The 22,021-nt window shown below is 37.2% G+C and overlaps 1 protein-coding gene across 4 annotated transcripts in view; it reads right to left on the reverse strand.

Annotated features, from left to right (window-relative positions):
- SDCCAG8 (SHH signaling and ciliogenesis regulator SDCCAG8) overlaps nt 1-22,021 on the reverse strand; it is a 270,183-nt gene that overhangs the window by 91,039 nt on the left and 157,123 nt on the right. For all 4 annotated transcript variants that reach the window (XM_069064466.1, XM_069064464.1, XM_069064463.1 and 1 more), the window contains exon 13: nt 14,496-14,627. In XM_069064466.1, coding sequence (XP_068920567.1) covers nt 14,496-14,627 — 132 coding nt within the window. The remainder of the gene's footprint in view (nt 1-14,495; nt 14,628-22,021) is intronic.

Raw genomic sequence — 22,021 nt, forward strand, 5'->3', positions numbered from 1 at the left:
AAGCATAAGAAAACAAAGGTGGTACAGAATCATTCAAAGATAAGCCTAATATATGCAATGTCTCATCAATCTTTACTCCAAATTAAACTACCCTCACCTTTTATTTTACAGCATTTTTAGTTCAAGCATTACCACTACCCATTAAACCTGTATTCTGGTTTGTTTGCTTGTTTGTTTTTGTTTTGCTTTTTGGAGAGGGGAAGGTAAGGCAGTTGGCATTAAGTGACTTACCCAAGGTCACACAGCTAGTAAGTGTTAAGTAGCTGAGGCCAGATTTGAACTCAGATCCTCCTGACTCCAGGGCTGGTGCTCTACTCACTGTGCCACCTAGCTGCCCCAAAACCTGTATTCTTAATTGTAATGTAGTGATGCATTCTTAATTATGTTCTTCTTTTAAGAATTGGAAGGGACCTCCAAGGTCATTAAGTCTAATCTGCTCATTTTGCAGTTGAGACTCAGAGAGGTTAAAAGACTTTCTTAAGGTCCCATAGCCAGTACACACCAGAGTAAGGATCTGCACACAGACTCTCCAGATTCTGAGTCCAGCACTGCACTCTTACCATTACAAAATTCTGCTTCATGTGATGGTACTGATGCTATAGGAATGTTCAATACTTCTTAATTTATTTTTCTTGTGGCATGTACCTCCCCTCTTGCCAGAAATGGAAATCTGAGACAAATGGGGTGGCAATGAGCCATGTAAGCCCCCCTAGAAGAGTACCCCAAAATTTCAGATGGCTACAGGTTCATCTCTGAGATAAAAGTCTGAACTAGAATGGGCTTGGGAGCCTAACAGCTACTCCAAGCCTACTCTTGGCCTAGGCTAGTTCTTAATCTACAGTGTCTACAAGTAGATTGATCAGTTCTTAGGTCTGGCTAGGAGTTAAATATAACAAAAAGGTTTTGGCTTGGTCCCATTCAGAGGGAATTTATAATTCTGTGTAGGATGAGGGAAGCATAATCAAAGAGTCCAGCCATTCATTCATCCATCTACCCATCCACCTTTCCACCCACTCAACCATTCACTCATTCAGCAATTCATCCATCAATCTAAAAGGTTCTAGGCAGAAAGCATGTCATTACCTTCTCTTACATTTAGGTAGCTATAAACCCAATCACTTAATCTTTTTTTTTAAGCAACCGGGGTTAAGTAACTTGCTCAAGGTTACACGGCCAGTTATTTCTGGGTGTGGTGCTGAGTGTCTGAGCCTGGGATTCGATCTCCAGGTCGTCCCAACACTGGAGCCAGTGCTCTTACTCGCTGAGCCACCTGGCCGCCCCTAAGCAATTGGGGTTAAGTAACTTGCTCAAGGTTACACGGCCAGGTGTTACTGAGTGGGTGCTAAGTGTCTGAGCCCGGGATTCGATCTCCAGGTGTTCTCAACACTGGAGCCGGTGCTCTTACTCGCTGTGCTACCTGGCCACCCCCCCAATCACTTAATCTTAAAGCAATCCTGAGAGGCCTTGAGAGAGTTGGTATATGATTAAAAAGAGTGACTCAGGATATGCAGCAACTTGGTGGTACTAAATGATGCATGGACATTGTAATGACTAATAATTCTACTGTGACATGAAAGATATTATCCATTTTTGTGATGAAGACACTGGACATAAAAAGAGCAAAATGATTTGCCTAATGAAAACGAGTAAGTTTGAGTTGAGTTGGGAAGTGGGAAGAGGTGGTAACAAAAGGGTGACATAAAGCCATAGAATGACATTTTCCATATCAGTAAAGAGTGTTACATTAGATTAGATCCATGAACAATCTTCTGTTTTGTTCTCCAAGTGGCCTTAAGGGATTGTTCAGGGCCTTTCATGAAATCATCCTCATAGGTTAGGAGACATCCACAAATCCCTTTAATAACTAGCTATAATTCATTAATTTATCTAAATCCTTTTTTTGAGCCTGTTTGGCTTTTCCACCTGCATGAGGTATCATAGTAACAGGGCCCCCTGTGACTTTGTGCAGGGAAACAGACAACTGGGTCCCCACTGGTAGTCAGGGACACTGTGCTCCAGCAGGCCCAGATGTGCAGCCCATCACCTTGCAGCCTGTGTGGAAGTGACATACATAGTAGGCAAATAAATAAAATAACTCGACCAGATGTGTTCTAAGGTTCCTTCTTGGGCTTAATCTATGAATTATGTTGGATTGAATTCTCCAGGGTGAACAATGGCCTCCCCTCAATTCTCTAAGAAGGACATTCTGATGTTGATTGGGAAATGTTGTTATAGATGTAATTGTCACATGGTGGCTGGACTATGAGAACTATGTTAAAAGGCCCACTGTAGATTTAAGTGGGAAAATTGGTTCTAGGAAATCCAGTTTTTTTTTTGTATTTAGTACCACCAATTTTGCCATTACTTCAGGCTGACTTGTCTGATTTTTTAAATTTCCTCTGAAAGTAATGTAATTTTCATCTGTCTCAATCCCAGTTGAGGGCCCATTTCGACCAGGTTTTGTTACTAGGGCACTCTTCGTCATCTCCCTTGCCTTCCTTTCCCTGTATGGTTTGTTTTAAGAAGGCTTATTGTCTGGAAAGAACTCTGCAAAGCTTAAGGCATGATATAAATGTGAGTTATCAATCAGCGTAAAACAAACACAAGACTGTGAGTCAGGAGACCTGAGTATAGTTCTACCTACCATTACTTTACTGTGTAATAGGAGGCAAGTCATTTAACATGCTTTGGCCACATTTTCCTTTTTTAAAATGAAAGGGGTTGGGCTACTGGATATTCAAGGGCCTCTTCCAGTTTCCAAATATACCATGCTATTCAGCCAGGAAAAGACAAGGTTACCTAGTCTTCTTTTTGAATATTTGTTTCACTTTGAGAAATGACAAAGGAATAAAATGTATAAGATAAAAATTTTCATTATAAGAGTGTTATTAAGTAACCATATGTTCTTAAGAAAAATAAATCTATATGACTATTTCAAAATTGAAAAAAAAAACATAAAGTCAACTCATTTCCTAATTTCCTACAGTTAACAACATCTAGTTTGGCTGAAGTATTCATGTTCAAGACAAAGAATATGGAATTTTGAATTAACCCATTTTAAGGTCTTACGGATTTACTTTTCACAAATGGATTACAAGCTATAGAAAGCAATAGCTCTGAGAATAATAACATATAATGCCCCCAAAGTCTACGTGATTTCTAGGTTAAAGCTTCATTTGTTTTGAACAATTCTTTTTTGAAGGGAGCATATGCAAGGAGAAAATAAACCTAAAGAAACTATTTCTCTAAATAGCTTTGTGTTAGAGGCAAATGGGCAGCAGAAAAAAATAATAATCAAAATAACGAGTCTTTCTGGGGAAGGTAGTTTCTTGAGCAAATGTGTTTCCAAATCATCAGAAAATTATTGGTGATATCTTGCTTAAATGATGCATGACTTGTATAATTCTTTTCATTTTAATCATGAATTAGACAGAAAGATTTCTAAAGTGCCCATTATACTACAAAATATGCAAACTAGATTCACGTACAAAGGAAAGAGACTCAAATAAGGATATGCATTAGCTTTCCAAACAGCCATTTGCCATTTAATTTAGTATGACAGTGGGAAAATATAACATAAGTGTAATATTCAGTTTATATCCTGTCTTGGATTGTATATCATCTTCAAGTTTGTTTTATGATTCAGCTATTCCAAGAGGCTGAAAATATGTCATTAAAAATTAATGTGTTATCCTACACAAACTACAAATATTTAAAAATGGGAATATAAATAAAAAATAATAAAAATAGCAAGCCAACTAATACTGAAGAGGGAGGGAGGAAGAGAGAGAAGGAAAGGAGAAAACAGGAAGGAGGGAAAGGGGGAGGGAGAGAGAGAGAGAGAGAGAGAGAGAGAGAGAGAGATCAAACATTCAGTTTCTATTCTAGACCATGTATGGAAACAGACAGACACAGGAGACGGAAGCCAAATATGAAACTCTTACAGGGTTTGTTTTCTATGTATCCATTATTTTATTTTATACTGCTTAATAATATTTCCTTTAGCATGCTATATTTTCCAAACAACACTACAAAAATCAAAACTACATGTAAATGCTAGCATGAAAACGCTGAACTCTGGGTCTGCTGACTTCTGCTGTGGGACTTTTCTGCAATGTGAGACATTGTAGAGATGAAGATTTCCCATTGCAATATTCCATTTTCAAAGTCACACAATTTTGGGGACCATCCCTCTCCATCATCCCCCCTACCCTCAATCTCTTTCCCCAATCATGACCTCATGTGAGAATACTTTTTCCTTGAAAGCAGTATAAATTCCAGTCTGAGAGTAAAACATTTTTAGCCTATTTCAAAATGGCAGTAATGAACCAGAACTGCCCTAATTTTTCAGCAGCAAAGGTGCCAAAGACATCCCACAGTCCTACATAGATGCTTTTTTGGAGCTTGCTTTTGTTAAAAAGATCAGGACATATAAGATAGAATGGCACCACCTACCTTACTACTCTATTTCACCCCCTTTATGTGTAAATGAGAAACTAGGTGAAAGTCATATTCTTATCAAACATATAGTTATGGTGACATGGCTGCCTCTACAACAAATTAAAACACAATGGAGCCACTCTATGCCAAAGATAATAAGGGAACTATTTTCAAAATAGGAAAGATTTGTTTAACACAGACTATAAAGACACCTCTTTGCATTAGAATGAATGTCCTTCTTTATTGCATACTGATTATTTTCTATAGAATTTAAATTGTACATAAAATTATAATTGTGTCTAGCTTAATGCAAATTAATTGTCCCAATTATTGAGAAAGGATCTGAATTTTAATGGTCTATTTTGCTGGACACACGCCAGGCAAATCAGCAAAAACTAAATATCTCTAACTGTGGAGGTACCGGGGAAGCAGTTTGAGAAGGAAGGGTAGTTTGTTTGCCTGCTTGTTTTAAATTAGCAAGCTTTTCCCAGGGATGAGAAAATCAGCCTAACTTCCTCTGATAAAAGACTCTTTGACACAGCTACTTTGGGGTAATTTAATTTCACTTTGAAAAATGGCTAAATTCTGACACCAGGAGAGCAGTACCTTCTCATTTGCAAAGCCAAACATTCTTTCTATATACAGACTAGGTTAGCCATGAAAAATCTGACCTCTCCCCTGAAGGTAGAATCCATATGAAATGCGGCACATATTGTGTTATACAGACATGGAGGAGACAGGGCTGTTACACTGGAGGGTCTGAGGGGCAGACCACCCCAGGTGCTGGCTGCAGACACAGCCGAGCTTCTTGGCTCAAAGTTCAAGCTCAACATATCTGATTTTTAGAAATCCAGTGTCTACAAAGGAAAAATAAATCTTCTCCTTATTTATAGTAACAGGAAAGAGTAGACCTCTGTCGTCTTGTTACCCAGATGGTTATAACATTTTTATAGTTAAATTACAACCACTGATGCCCTAAGGATAGATACATCTGCCCCAAATCCTGTGGGATTCTCTCAACCTTAGTTACCAGAACCTTAGATAACAAGTTTAAAAATCGCCTCTGTTTAGTGAGGTAATTAACTCTTTAGTATATATACGTTTACAACAAAGCTACAGCATAACTGGTCATTTTTAGGGGATTATGGAAGCTCCCATCAAAGTGACATTTTAGTAACTGAAAAGAGATTTTTTAAAATACTATTCCAACATTAAAAATGACCTCTCTCTCCTAGAAAAGTATAGTAGAGATTATCAATTCAGATTCAGGGGAGTGAATTGGAATTTCTGTGTCCTATTTTTCCTAAATTACGTTCTCAAGATCCTAAAGGGTTAAGCCATATATTTAATAGTTTTATAAAAGTGTAAAAGAGTGAGCTAGTACTGAGGATCATGAAAACAATGAGAAAATATGAGGCATAGACTTGGAAATGTAACCAATGAGCATATCTGGTTTAGAAGTGCTGCTTTGCTATTTCCTCTTTCCTTGACACCGTTTTTTGTTGGACGTCACACCCTTATCATTAAGCTTGCAGTTAAGAAAATTTTCTAGTATGCTTAATACAGACTGATCTAACCTTAGCTCACAGAATTTTTTTTGTAACTTTCTTTTTACCAAGACTCTTCTTTATGAAGAACAGAAAAGTCTACTCACAGTTTTTTGATAATCAAAGGTAAATTTGCCTCTAAACTCATTTTTCTAAATGTGAAATGCCCATAGGTGATGAGGATGGTTCTCCCAACTTCAGTTACCACAAACAACAGAGAAAGCCATAAAAATTATCCCTGCTTAATAATATGAGAAATCACTTAATAATATCAGTATTATATATCCAAATCTATACCATGTTTATTACTGTGGGTTTATGGGAACAAAAATTACTATAAAATAACATATTTTAGGTACTAAAAGCTCATGTTTCTAATGAGGTTTTAATTTTGAAAATCTCTGTTTCTTCCCTTGGAAATCTGGGACCAGTAAGAGATAAAAATAAGGAAGGGAAAGGCACAAAGAAGGCACAGATAAATCTGCAGAACAGCATAATAATACAAAATAAATTGTACATTTGGCATCTAAATACTAACTAATCCAATGTTCTGCCCTCACAATTTGCAAAGGACAGACTGGTGGAGTTCCATTTAAGCAGCAAGTGTCAGTAATATGTCATCTAGATGGATACCTACTTTATTTTAATGTCACATTTGGCTAGCAAATAAGCATTACAATTTACATTTGCTAGAAAAGAATAACTCACATGCCACTTTAATGCTTTCTTTTATAAGAAATGCCTTTAAAAACACCCTTTTCTAATCCAACTTGTACATTTTCCTTCTGCAATAAGAAAAGCACACAACTCTCCATTTTCATCTACATAAATACTGTCCCTCTCTAGGAAAATAGCTTTTAAAAAGGAAGCTAATCTCAGAAGAACTTTCTTGGGCCCAAAGAGATGCTCGCCTAAAACTGAGGTTAATACCTGCAAATCACTGTCAGTATTATTTTGCACTACATAGTTAAGAAAAACAAGAAAGTCTAACTTTTTTACCTCTTTTCTGTAAATATGCATTCTACTAAACAAACAAAAAGTGAATAAAGCATTTTTGCTGTTTTTTTTTCCCTCAAAAGTAGCTAGATATCAATTAGTCTGTTAAAAATTCTTTTCTCACATATATGCCCCTACTACCTCCTAATGCAATAGATCTGCTATAAGCATTTGATTTAGGGATATAAACCTTATGTGGACCATCAAAGTAGCAAAAACAAACAAACAAACAAACCTCAATGAAATTTTTTCTAGAAAAAGCCACTAGCATATACCCAAGTCTAGGCCTTGTGACTTTCTGGGCATTATTACTTAGAAGTAAATAATTCTTTCTTTTAATTGACCAATATGCTTCCTGACTGACTACTATACCTCTTTCCTCTGTAAAGTAAAAAAGAGATGCATGAGAATAATTATCTTCAAATATGCTGTCTCTAGCCTCTGACTATATCCTGGGACTGAAGATCCCTAAATCAATCAATCAAACAATAAGTATGCATTAAGTACCTAGCTGTGTTAGCCACTAGGTATAAAAAGACTAAAAGAAGAAATAATCCCTGTCCTGTGTACATTCTTTCATTGCAGCTGTCTCTGAAAGTGGAATTATTTCAATCCCACACAAAAACAACTGATTTTAGGGGGAAAAAATCGGGTGTGGTATTATCTCTGAAATTCAAAAAAAATTTTTTAATCTAGTTTTCATGTATCTTATTAATAAAAAATTATTTTTAAAAACTCACAAACTAGCAAACTCCTCCCTGAAAATACTGAAAAACCTAGAGGCCAACTAAAGATCCAAAAGGTAGCCGCAGAGGCAGCTATGTGGCACAGTGAATACAGCACCGGCCCTGGAGTCAGGAGGACCTGAGTTCAAATCTGGCCTCAGACACTTAATACTTACTAGCCATATGACCATGGGCAAGTCACTTAACCCCAAATACCCTGCCTTCCCCCCTGCAAAACCAAAAAAACCCCAAAAACAAAAGGGGGCAGCAACATGCTGTGCTGGTATGAGCATCAGAATCAGAGTCAGAAGACTTGGATCTGAATTCTGGCTCTGTTTCTCTGTGACTTTGGTAAGGGAATTTGAAGATTTTCCCTGTCCTTAATGGACCTCACTTGGAGTCCAATAAGAGAATCTTGCTTATGGGAGGCTTGTTCTTCAGGAAGGCCCACATCTTTTTTTTACTTTGTAATTAGGCAGTGGGTCACTAAGGTTATGATGTCCTCTGTCCCTGGAGAAGGTTATATATAGGAAAAGGAAAAATAAATCTCCTTCATATATATATATATATATATATATATATATATATATATATAAAGTGCCCATTATACTACATATATATTCTATACTACATATAATATATATTATACACACACACACACACACACACACACACACAGGTGAGGTTTTGCTTTGGGACTCACTTATGGCAAGAAGTGTGTGATATGGCCAGATGAAACTCTGGGCAGTCATTGAGCCCCTCGCTTTAAAAACCCAGATGTTGGTGTTTCTCTCTCTCTGGTAACTAACTATGTATGTATATAATGGTCAGACAGCTAGAAGCCTGTCTGTTGGTCTGTTAAGTTGTGTTATTTTCTCTGTCTGTATTTTGTGTCTGCTTTTCTGTTTGTATTTTCTCTGAAGTTCAGGGTGGAAAGGAGAAGGGGGTCGTCCTGGTAGAGGTGAGAAGGTTGTAGAAATAGTGAATATTCCATAGAAAAAAAGACTCCAAGAGCTAAGAGAAGTTCTAGGATGAGAAAGCAGCTGAAGCATGCTTCTGAGGTCCAGAAAGTCAACAGCAAAGCCTGGTATGGCATTATGGTAGAGAAGGTTCCAGTCCCATCACTGCCATTTGATTGGCTGCTATGACATTGGGAAAGTCATTTATCTATTCTTCCTCTCAGTTTCCTTGTGTGTAAGATAAAAGAGTCAGAATAGAAGGACACTAATTCTATGGTACTAAGAATGTGACATAAAAATCCATATTTCTGTATTATTTTAAGGTTATCACCACAACTGAGCTAAAGTGCTGCAAGTATTATATCAAGGAGAATGCACTGGAGCCAGCTCTATTTGGCTCGTGAGAGTCAACTGCTAAGTTTTTAGAGTGAACATTTACATGTAGGAAATTGGAGGTGCTATACAAATCAAGGCTCCATTTATTATTTTGTTAATAATGAAGATTAAACTTAAAAGTGTGTCTGCATACATTTTTGTTCCCAGAGAGCCTGGTTGCTAAACATTTACCAGTCCACTCTCAATTATATCCCCTTTTAACAGCTGGAGAAACAAACAGCAAAATCGAATGGACTGTCCGTAGTAATAAAGCCAGAAAGTTCAGAGCCAGGATTTGAGCCAAGGTGTCCTGATCGCACACATAACATTCTTTCCATTGCACTATACAATGCCATGGAGATACAATATAAAATCATCTGATGATTATCTATGGTATAGGTATAGTTATCCATTAAGGATAACTAGAAGGCAGTAGAGCATAGTCCTTGCCCTCAAAAATCTTACAATTTAAAAAGAAAATGATCTACCATATATAAAAGAATTATGTAAATAGGTATGTATGTACATATGCGTGTACAGATATACATATGTGTATATGTTCATACGTACATACACACATGTGTAGTACTCAGAGGATATTGAAGTCAATGGAACTGAAATTCTGTGAATAAACCAATGGAATAAATCTGGTTTAGGACTGTCAAGGAAAGGTTTGTGCTGGAGGTAAATTTTAAGCGGAATTTTGGAGGAAGAGGAGGGGGTAACAGTTCAAGAATGGAGAGTACTGATCTCACAGAAGTGCTTTTGGATAAGATGGCTGCCTGAAGCAAAGGCATACCTACATTCCTCCTCCAGCAGAACCCTAAAGTTTGCACTAGATTAAATAATGATCAAGAACTCCAATGAGAACCTATAGTGTCTTCTGCCCTAGAACCACACAGAAGCCTGAGAACCTTAGGAAAGGGGGCTGCCATAAAACCAGGACTTCCACTGCAACCAGAGGATGATCAGAGATACCCATAACATATGAGGTCAGGTGTCTGGAGACAAAAAGAATGATGGACTCCCTTAAGAAAGACTCAGAGTGGTCAGAAAAATCTCAGGATGAGAACCCTAGATGTATGAGAGAGCTACAGTGCCCAACTAGAATAGAGGGGCAGTCCTCAGACTGGAACACAGTAAATCAAGGGTATCTGAGGTCCTTAATACTTTGTTCTGAGACACCAAAGAGATATCTGAAAATCCTAAGTGCTGAGCCTCAATATTCAGGAGTATCTAACCTCGGGAGGTGGAGGATAGCTCCAGAGCCCAGAGTACTCAAGGTGAGATAAAGCAGAGTTTATCACCCCATTCAAAAGTGAAGCAGATGGCAGAGCTCAGCCCTGGAACAAAACCTTAACTCAGAAATTAAAGTTGGGGAGATTAGCAAATCAAAGAAAACAATGCCCAGTATCAAAAGTTATTGCAAATTTAGAGATCCCCCAAAAGAAGGGGAAAGTAACTCCATAACAACTACAAGTAGATACTCAAAGGGGGAAAAAGCTTTTCTATAGGTCTACTAAACACTCAAAATAAATGAAGCAAGAGATAAAAAATGAAATAAAAGCTCCCAAGGAAATAATTAGAAAAAGAATAAATGGCTTAAAAGATAAAGTAGCAAAGCTTACCCAATAAAAACGGTTCCCATCAAACTTTATTCTGAAGAATAAAATAAAAAGGAAAAGAACTAGATACCAAGAGGGCATCTTAGATTGCCTCTTGTACAATCAGTGAATGGTTCAACAAATTTGGTCTCATGAATGTAATGGAATACTATTGTGCCATAAGAAATGACAGAGTCAATTTCAGAGAATCTTGGGTAGTATGAACTGATGCAGAAATGCAATGAACAGAACAAGGAAAATAATTTATATAAGGACTACTGCATTGTAAAGAAAAATAGTTTTGAAAGTCTTAAAAATTTTGATCAATGTACTGACCAATCATGTCTCTGGAGGACCTATAGTGCATGTTTTTCACCTCCTGACCAAGAAGCAAGAGACACAGTTGCATACATACATTTTTGGACATCCAAATGGTCACCATGTGGATTTGTTTTGCTTAATTATACTTATATTTTAGAATTGTTCCTCCCCTTCCCCCCCTTCCCTTGTTATTTAGTTGAGGAAGAGGAGCAAGGACAGGATTAGCAACAGTGATTGCCAAAAATATGAAGACTGTTGGAAGATCTTTTAAAATGCCAACGGGAGCAGAAAGAAATTCAGAAGGAAGCACAGACAAGGAGGACAGTTTCCAAAGTAACATGTAGATGTTATATGCTTTTTAAAAAGCAAGTGGTATGAAAAAAAATTTTTTTTAAAAGCAAGTGGTATGAAATGGAGATTCACAGTTTAATAGAAAATCCTATTTTTTCTGCTGTAAGGAAATGTTCTTTTTTTGCTATTTAAGTTCAGAATAAAAAAATAAAAAAACACATCATCTCACAAGGGAATAAAGATTGGAGGGTACTTCATGCAGATTGGGAATGATACATGCAAGATGTAGGAAACTGAAGTAACCCGTAGGGCATGGCAATCTGGTATTATAAGTGTTCAAGGTGGGATATGACAGGAGATGAACATAGTTTAATTTGGGGGTTTTGGAGGGCAAAAAGCAATGGATTTAGGGAAATAAGAAATGGTAGAAGAAATCTGTGAAGTTCATAACCAAAGACTAGTAATCAATGGCTCAGTGTCACTGGGAAATAGCTGAGAAAAACTGCAACAGATGTAGGTAACATGCTGAGAGGAGTCTCACAAGGACTGATCTGAGATAGATATTATTTACTGCTTTTATCTATGATACGGATTAAAGAATTGAGAATATGCTCATTATGAATGCAGGCACACTAAGCTGGGTGAAGATGTTAACAGCTCAGAAGACAGAAATAGAATGAAAAGTGACTGTAACAAATTTGATAAATTATTCACCAAAAAAACCCAAGATAGTGTTCAATACTTTAAGTGAAATATTACAAGTTAAAAATTCAATAAACTTTGGGGCCAGAAATAAGCTACACAAATGTAGATGGGAAAGGATAAGTATAACACAAATCCCATTCTTTCAGTGTAAATGATCTCAAGTAGATGGTGGGAAGGAAGAAATCAGTGCAAAGCAAACTGGTTTGAGAACCCTTCACAGCACAGTTGGGATATTACCTTCTAGAAATCTACAAGATACCTTTCCTGATTCCTTTATCTCCAGTTTTTCAAGGGCTCTTGCTCTCTTAAAATTACCTTGTATAATAATACACATACTTTGTATTTACTTCTCAGTGTCTATTATATCCCCATAGTTAAATGTAAGCACCTGGATGGCTAGGACTGGTCTTTTTGTCTCAGTACCTTTGACACAGTAGGTTCATCACAAACATTGCTGCACCTGTCGTTGAATATGAGGATACAGGTTCAATGCCTAGTTCTTAACACATGTAGGATCTTGGGCAACACACTTCTCTTTGGGCATCAGCTGTCTCATTGCTAAATTAGGGAGTCCTACTAGTAGAATGGACTGTTCTTTCCAGCTTTAAATCCCAGGGTTTGTTGTCACAAAAGTCCATCTCTTGAACTCTCATATTTTTCTAGTGATGTTGCTGATTGTTGTGCAATAACCCAAAAGGTAGTAGAAAGGTGCACAGAGGGCACAAGCCACAAGTTACTTGTGTATGAAAAGTGACCAAAAAGACATATCTGAGGATGTACTTAAAGTGGGCTGGTTATATAGCAAGAATGGCAGATAGGAAATAAAGAGACCTAGTGGTGCATTGTCATATTTAGGGTACTAAAAGAAACATTATGAAAGCCTTTAGCATATTGGGAATTCTACTATCAAGAATTTATGGGAGAGGGTGGCCAGGTAGCACAGCGAGTAAGAGCACCCACTCCAGAGTTGGGGATGACCTGGGATCGAATCCGGGCTCAGACACTTAGTACCCACCCAGAAACACCTGGCCATGTAACCTTGAGTAAGTTACTAACCCCAATTGCTTAAAAAAAAGAGAGCCAGTTTCAAATCTTAAATGTGTTAGGGGCAGCCAGGTGGTTCAGCGAGTAAGAGCATCGGCTCCAGTGTCGGGATGACCTGGGGATCAAATCCAGGCTCAGATACTTAGCATCACACCCAGAAATAATTGGCCGTGTAACCTTGAGCAAGTTATTTAACCCCGATTGCTTAAAAAAAAAATTTATGGGAGAACATGGGCAACAATCACACAGGATGAGAAGGTGGTAGAAGTTGTGGGATCCACATTACTGGGTAGAATACCCCATCCTGATGAAATCATGAATTCGTCAAAGTACCATGCTAAAAAGAATTGTGCTGAGCACTGGAGATGCAAAGATGAAATCCAACACAATCCTTGTTCTTAAAGAGTTTATAAGTTACTTGGGGGTGAAACATACACAAAGTATTATAACATTACTTGGGAAAGTACTACATAGATAGCAAGGGTCAAACAATCCACCAATAAGCCCTGATAGGCATCGATATGCCAGGCACTGTGATAAGTATTAGAGATAGAGCAGAAGAGATTCAGGGAGGAAGGAATCATTTTTAACTGGGAATATCAGGAAGCTTTTATGAAAGAGGTAACACAGAGATCAAATTACTGTTAGGTAATTTTAAACTTTGAGAACACTGATCGAAAAAAGTCATTTGATATGAATATAAAAGAACTTATTTAATTTATTTTTGGAGGCAAGCAGAGTTAAGTGACTTGCTCAGGGTCACACAGTAAGATTTGAACTCAGGTCCTTCTGACTCTAGGGCTAGTGTTCTATCCATTGTGGCACCTCACTGCTGCTAAACAACTAATTTAAAAGAGATATTGATAACAACAAAAATTTATATCGTTCTTTTAAAAGTGTCATCTCACTGGAGCATCATAACAAATGGGGTAGAGAAGGACTTCGCACATTTTTCACCCATTTTACAGATAAGGAAGCTAAGTGACTTGTTTTTGACTACAAAGCTACTACTATACTAAACATGTAGGTGGAACTTGAACCAAGGTCATCCTGACTCCTGGTTCAGCACTCTATCCACTGTTCCCTCAAAGAAAAAGCATGCTTGTATAAAACAAAACAAAACAAACCCAAACACCAGCTGAATAAGAAAAGCAACTTGTGGTCCATATCAAAATGGGCTTATCCCATTAACCATTCATCCAATGCACAACATAGATAAATAGTAAAATGAACTTACAAAAGCACTATATATTGGATTTCATTCTAAGTCTTTAGAGAATAAGAAAATGAATTCCTATTGTCACATAGGAAAAGTACAGCCTAACCACGGGCAAGCAGATAATCAAATTATAGGCAATAATGATGTTGTGTCTTCCTCTAAATATAACAATGAGTATTATTCTAACTATTCCTCAAGAGCCATCTTGTTTTCTCCAAACATAATAAGGGTAATATAATGCATGGGGACTGATTCATAGTACTTACTACCTTAGTTTCATTCTCTCGTGTATTTTTCCATGCTGGATACATTGATCTTCCAATTCATTATTTCGCTTCTGCAGTTTTCCCAGTTTTCCCATCATGTATTTGTTTTCCTGATCAAGATGGGAAACTTCACACCTAGAGAAGTAAAATCAGAAAAATTGGTTCTAGATAGCTTTTGCATTCTATCATGGCTTCTTCTTTTACCAGATACTCTTGATGTTAACATATAGTCCATACTCAAAGAAGCAAAAAAGGTCTAAATAAACATAAAAAGCACCACCTGAGAAAACAAATGACAAATCAGAAATATTAGTGGAAATTATAATGCCTAATGAAGTTCTTTGCTGACTGTGTAGACCTAAGAAAAATGCTGGATGGATGGACAAATGGAGGAGATACTCTAAAAGCTGCTTGTCTTGGCAAAAATGTCAGACGTGAACATGACTACATCTCTTCCTTTTATGTTTAGTAGGTAAGACCTAATTTTTGGAGCCATAAGTTTTGAACTCATTCAGAAAATGACTTTGGTACTTCTCAAGATGATGAACATTTTAAAGAAGGTTTCTCTTAAATAGGTTCTTGCCTCAAGACAATATATTTGAAGAAAAAGAAAATTCATTAAGATTGAACTATTCTTCTAGGTCAGGAGAAGAATTTAGATTTGTTCTGGACAACCTTACCTGATTAATGACTTCCTCCAGCCAGTCTTCGTCCCTTCTACCAGCAACCTCTTGTCTGAGCTGTTCCAGATGCGTGGAACAATCTCTTCCTATTATATAACAGTAAAAACATTCTTTTGGACAGAACCTGAGACAGTATTTGTTCAGGAAACTCCCAGTGAAGTAATGCCTTCTCATAGCATATATTGGCAACTCCTGTGCATCTTAGAAAACTGGGAGCGACACAGCTGGGGGAGAGGGGGGAAGGCAGGCAGCTGATCTTGGGTTGGAGCTCTGTCTCTGACACACCCTGTCTGTTTGACCCTGGGCAAGTAAGTGGCTTAACTTCTCAGAGATGGAAACAGCTCTCTATGTCTCTAAAGCAGTAGAACTCGTACTGATCTACAGTGCAGGAGTGAGGGATTCCTCAGAAGGGAATGAAACCACTAGTCCAGAACAAATAATGATGATAAATACGTAAGAAAAATAAACATATAAAACAACAATATACATGTAACTATTAATACACTTATTATTGTTGCTGTTATGGATGACTTTATACAGCACTTTAAAGTTTTTGTTATGTCATTCAGGGGCCATGCTTGCCCGTCATATTGACCTGTGTCTTGCCACTGGACCCAGACTCTCTCTGGAGGAGAGAGTGAGGATGGTGACTTTGCACAGCCCAGCCTCACTTAAATCCGATTCACTTGCTAGTCAAGACATCACCCTCCTGATGTCATTGGGCCTCCTTGAGAATGAAGGACAAACTACAACAGTTTCATTTACCCCTCAGAACAACGTAGTGAGGTAGATATCAGACTCCTATTTCATAGATATATCACGTGACCTCTTTCAATCACACTTCAAAACTCAATTAAAACTACAACATTACCCATTCTTTAAAATGTTGACAACCCTAATAATTAATGCCCTGCCTCTTCCGTTCCCTTTTATAAGTGTTTTTTTAAGTTACCTGATTTTTTTTTTATCTCATCTCTCTTAATTAGACTATAAGGGCTGGAACAAAACCGCGTTCTAAATAATAGCTAATGATGCCTGGCATCTATAAAGGGCTTTAAGGCTTGCACAGCACTTCACACTTATCTCAATTCATCTTCACAAAGCCATTGGTTCTGTTATTGCCATTTTATAGATAAGAAAACTGATGTACAGAGAGGTTAAGTGACTAGGGTCACATAGTCTGAAATAGAGAGATGAAGGTGCCTTGGGGAATCAATCATCTAATTCAATTCCCTCATTTGTAAAATGATCAGGAGAAGAGAATAAATTCTTGGGTTTTACAAACGTTATCTCATTTGAGATGCACAACAATCCTGTTGGGCTATTGTCATTATCCTCATTTTACAGCTGAGTACGAGAGAAACGGAGACAGAAAGAATCAGGTGACTATTCCAGGATCACACCACTAGTGTCTGAGGCTGGATTTGAACTCAGGTCTTCCTGATTCAGTGCTATCCACCGCACCACCTAGATGGCTATGGAAAGAGAATGCATATCCCCCAAGGTTGGTTGGTGAAGAACATCCTTGACATGGAGAGAAGCAATGGACCAGGACCTTTTTATATCCCAATTACAATGAGTAATTCCGACCATACATACAGGTTTGGTGAGAAAGACTGTTGCTTACTTAGCTGCCCTACAATATGACTCTGCATTCTCTGGGGAGCTCAGGGGCTATTTGAAAACGTTATGTATTTTTTTAATATTTATTTATGGGCTTCTGAGAGTCCGTTGTATATTTTCCATTTTCCATGGGTTAAATAAAAACAATCACATAGCTGATTTGCACTTGTTACCTTGAGTGCTTATACAAGACTTACAACCCTGCTACCCAATTTGGGAAGACCTAGACGCAACTCCATCATCTTCCCACTTCTCTAAGTTTTAATCTCTTGCTATCTACTGGCTCCTTTCCTACTGTCTATAAACTGGCCCAATTTCTTACACTCTTTAAAAAAAATCCCTCATTTGAGTTTGTCATCCCTACAAGTAATTGACCTCCCAAGGTTGCTGTGAGAATAAGATGAGATAATATTTATAAAATGTTTTGCAAGCCTTGTAGGTGCTATTATTCTATATTTCCTCCTTTCCCAGTCAAACTACTAGAAAAAAGACATATTTTCTCTACTCTCTCTTATCACTCATTTTTCAACCCTTTTGTATTCTGGTTTCTGATCTTGTCAACTCAACTGCAATGGCCTTTTCTTAGTTATCACCTTTCTTTTCCTTTCTGCAGCATTTGACACTGCTGACCATCTTCCCTCTCTCTGGGTTTTCATGATGCTGTTTTCTCTTGGTTCTCCTCTTTCTTGTCTGGTTATTCCTTCTAAGCCAGGTATTCTCAACCTGGGGTCCAAGGTTCTCTAAGGAATCTACAGATAGATTCAAGAGAAGTATGTAAAAGTTGGATGGGCAGAGAAAGAGCTATGGAGTCTAAATGCATGTTGAGTCATTTATTTTCTCTTTTTGTGTTTATTTTTTCTTTCTTGTGCTTTTCCCCTTTTGTTCTGATTCTTCTTTTACAACATGACTAATGTGGGAATATGTCTAATATGATTGTACATGTATAGCCTCTATCACATCACTTGCTGTCTTGGGGAGGGGAAAATTTAGAACTCAAAATCTTATAAAACTGAATGTTGAAAATTAAAAAGAAATGAATACATTAAAAAGATTACAAAAATAAAGTAATTAAAGCACTCCATACACATCAGCTATTAAAAAGAAATTGGATGGGAAAAAATAGAACTTGTTTCCTTTGTAATCCTATGAACTTTATTTATGCCTTTAAAAACATGCTGAGGATGGGTCCATAGGTTTCATCAAACTGCCACAGCAGTTCATAACACACACAAAACAGGTTAAGAGACTCTTTTCTAAGTCCTCCTATGTACTGCCTCCTCTGACTGTGAGTGTATTCTAAGACTCTGCTCTAGGCCCTCTTTTCTTCTTTTTATTTTCTCTCTCCAGTCTCTCCTCAACAACTCAACTCTACATCACCACACATATCAAATCAGTTGCCAAATCTTATCATTTGTATCTCCACACTAGCTCTCACATGTGACCCCTTCTCTTTTCATACCCAACCACTGTCTTAGTTCAGGCCCTTGCCTAGATTATTAAAATAGCCAACTGTTAGGCCTCGCATCCTCAAATTTCTCACCACTCCAATCCCTCCTCCGTATTATGACAGCCAAAGTGATTTTCCTTAAACAAAGAACTGATTAGGGCACTCCTCTACTCACTAAACTACATGGCTCCCTATTTCTTCTAGAAATAAAGTCTTTCACAGCCTTGTCCCAATTTAACTTTCCAGCTTCTTTGTTCATTACTTCCCCTTTGGCATTTGTAGATCCAACAAAACTGACCTTCCCTCTTTTTCTCACAGGTAATATGCCCTCCTCCATACCTTTGTACTGGCCATTCTCTATACCCAGAATCTGCTCCTTCCTGAGATCTACCACATATAAATCTGACTCTTCTTTCACAGTGTTTCATCAGGTTCTATACCAAGGAGTTTTCTGATGATGCTAGTTCTCTCGCTTGCAGATAATCTTGTGCTTAACTCTGTGTATTTATTTGCATTTAGTGGCTTTATACACCATATATGTACTTGTCTCCCCCATTACAATATAAGCTCATTGAGAGGAGAGATTGTTTCATTCTTTGTACTTGGACCCTCTGCACATAGTACAGTATCTATGCCAGTTAATAAGTGCTTATTGAACATGTGAAAATGAATTCTGAAAACTAAAAATAAATTTTTAAAAATAAATAAATACTTCTTCATTAATTGATGATCTCGTCAGCTTCCATAACTTTAATTATTGTCTCTGTGGAGAACACTTGGATTTATTTATCTAGCCTTACTCTTTCTCTCCTTTGAGCTCCAGCTCTGTATCACCTCCATTAGGACCATGCGAAGAGCTTAATACTTTTTCATTGACTTGTTCACTCATTCACCACAAGATGCTTATTGGATATTTCCATCTGAATTAGTTAGGCATCTCAAACTTAACACATCCAAAATAGAACTCACTGACTCAAGTACAGGACTTTAGATATACCCCTATCAAAGTTTAGTCAAGATACCACCTGGAATTAGAAAGAGCACTGGGATTGGAATCAAGACGTCATGGATGAAAATTCTGCCACTGACACTTACTAGTTATTTGACCCTGGGTCACTCAATACTTACGAGCTTTATTCAACTCCATAGGACTAATCTACAAAACAAGGATGGCTTGGGATGTGCCTCACAAAAGAGAGCTCCCGAAGCAGACAAAATCACAGAGCATGCGGATCACATCTATTCATGCTAATTCCATTTTATTAGATTTGACTAATATGGATTGGGGATTTGGAAAGTCACTTCCTTTCCAAAACCCAGTTGGATGACAAAATTCTCACCAAAACTCATAGTCTTTAAGGTAAACCACCTACGACCAGGGGTTTGACTATATTTTCTCCCACCAATGTCCCCTCATTCTTATCATTAGTTTGTAAAAGGACTTTTCTAGTTATTATCACAAACCCTGTCCAAATGAAGTATCAAAAATTGTATCATAGATTAACAGAGATTGCAAATCCATTAATTACAATGTGGAGGGGATAAATGATAAATGAAAATCTGGTCCTTTAAATATAATGTGAATGTATAAACATACCTACAACTTACTGGCATTAGTTGTGATATAGAGGAAAAAGCATAGAATTTGGAGTCAGAAAACCTGGGTTCTAGTACCACTTTTGTGACCATAGGCAAGTCATTCCACATCTGAGTCTCAGTTTTCTTATCTGTAAATGGGAATAATAGTGCCTACCTGATAGGGCTATAGAGAGGTTTAAATGTGATGTTTGGGAAATGATATAGGCATGTCAGATCTCTCTTCTTCCTCCAATTTCTCACAATGGCTGTTCTCTTTGAATCCCTCCTATGAACTTACTATATTCTAAATTGTATTAAAGTTTATTTATGTGCCAGTCTTATTTCCCTACTGTACTAGAAGCTTCCCTAACAGCAAGGCATATGCCTAGTTTTATTTTTGCATCCTCAGTACCCAACATAGTCAGTATCTTGTCCATAAGAGATATTTAATGGGTTCATTTAATTGAAGTGATTGTAGTTACCAGCCAATTTTTCCAAGTTAAAGAGACATTTTAGGAGAAAAAGAGAGCATGTATTTAAAGACTTTATAGTAGTCTACTATTGTGAGAAAAACCTAGTTCATTTTGAAGTTTTTAATATATAAATTTGTATTTTTTCTGATGTTTTATAAAACTATCATACAATTACAATAACACGTGTTGTAAGATAATATTTTATTGCCATAATTAGAATTACGATGATTGCTTTTTAAGGGGTGTTATATCACCTTAATTTTTATTCTTTTAGATCCTGGTTTATTTTTTGGTAACTGTTTTCATGGGCCAACATTATTCTCCTGCTGTAGAGTGTAATTTCTGTTTTATCCCAAGATAACATCAACCAAACATGCAGGAAAAATAGTTCAACCGAGTGTGTGTTCTTTACTTCAATTAAACTCACACAGTTGGATACCTACTGTTGCCAAAACAGTAATATAATTTATACATTATAGTCCACACAGTAAAACTACACTAAAAGTCATTTAACAATATTTATAACATCATAAAATACAGTGTTAAAATATATGAACTGCAATATGTACCAAAATTATAAAATTTGTTTCTCATCATCAGTGATTAAAACCAGGATCATTGCTCTAGCTTCAATACTCACAACCCTGGTGACAGATTAGAATTCAAATCTTAATGATCAATTTACAATTAACAAGATAGAAGTGAAACAAATTAAACCAACCATTATATATAATGAGACCCAATGGACTCCCATTGTTTCCCTTAATTACAAAACGCAAATCACAAATACACAATGGGCAGTATTAGACATCAATCCACAAGCCTAGCAACTCAGAAAGTGACAATCACAGAAAAAAAAGAAGCAAAACCACATAGACATCCAACTCTCTGCCATTCTTTTATACGTATAAACACTGAAGGGTGAGGTTGCCGGGGTGTGCCTTGATCAAAAGGGCAAGGCTTCTGCTCTACTCTCTCTCCAGCTGGGGAAGAAGGTCTCCTAATTGGTGTGCCTTTCAAAAGTCTGCTAATGTTAGCTTTTAGACCAATGCTAAGTTTTACTACTGGTTCATATTTGTGAATGATGGCATGAGGAAGTAAGCTACCTTTCATAAAGGAAAGTCACAGTGACAGACAGCAAAATATTTCCTTCCTCTGAAACATAGTTTTAGCATGTGCTAGATGTGTCTATTGTCATAGGTTCATAGAATAACAGCAACATTAATAATAATGATGGGTATGATAACAAAATAATGACAGCTGGCATTTTAATATCTTTTTGAAGACTTTCTATACATTCACTCATTTCAACCTCACAAAAACCTTGTGAGGGAGGTGTTATTCATAATAACAAGAATAGCTGACATTTATATTGTTTGTATTACATGCAAGCACTGTGCTAAGTGTTTAACAATTATCATCTCACTTGGTTCTCATAACAACCCTGAAGAGGAAGAAGCTGTTTCCCCCCTTTTATAGATGAGGAAACTGAAGTAAACAGGGACTAAGTGAGTTGCCCAAGGTCACACAACTAGTAAGTGTCTGAGGCTGGATTTGAACTCAGGTCTTCCTGACTCCAGGCTTGGCGCTGTATCAACTGAACCAATTATTATTATCTCCAATTTATAGATGAGGAAGCAGAGACTGAGACAGCCACACACACACACACACACACACAACACACACACACACACACACACACACACACACACACACACACACACA

The sequence above is a fragment of the Petaurus breviceps genome, unplaced genomic scaffold (genome assembly GCF_028583685.1).
Source record: "Petaurus breviceps papuanus isolate PSGF00001 unplaced genomic scaffold, PetGlider_PUasm1.0 90633, whole genome shotgun sequence".
Taxonomy (NCBI): Eukaryota; Metazoa; Chordata; class Mammalia; order Diprotodontia; family Petauridae; genus Petaurus; species Petaurus breviceps.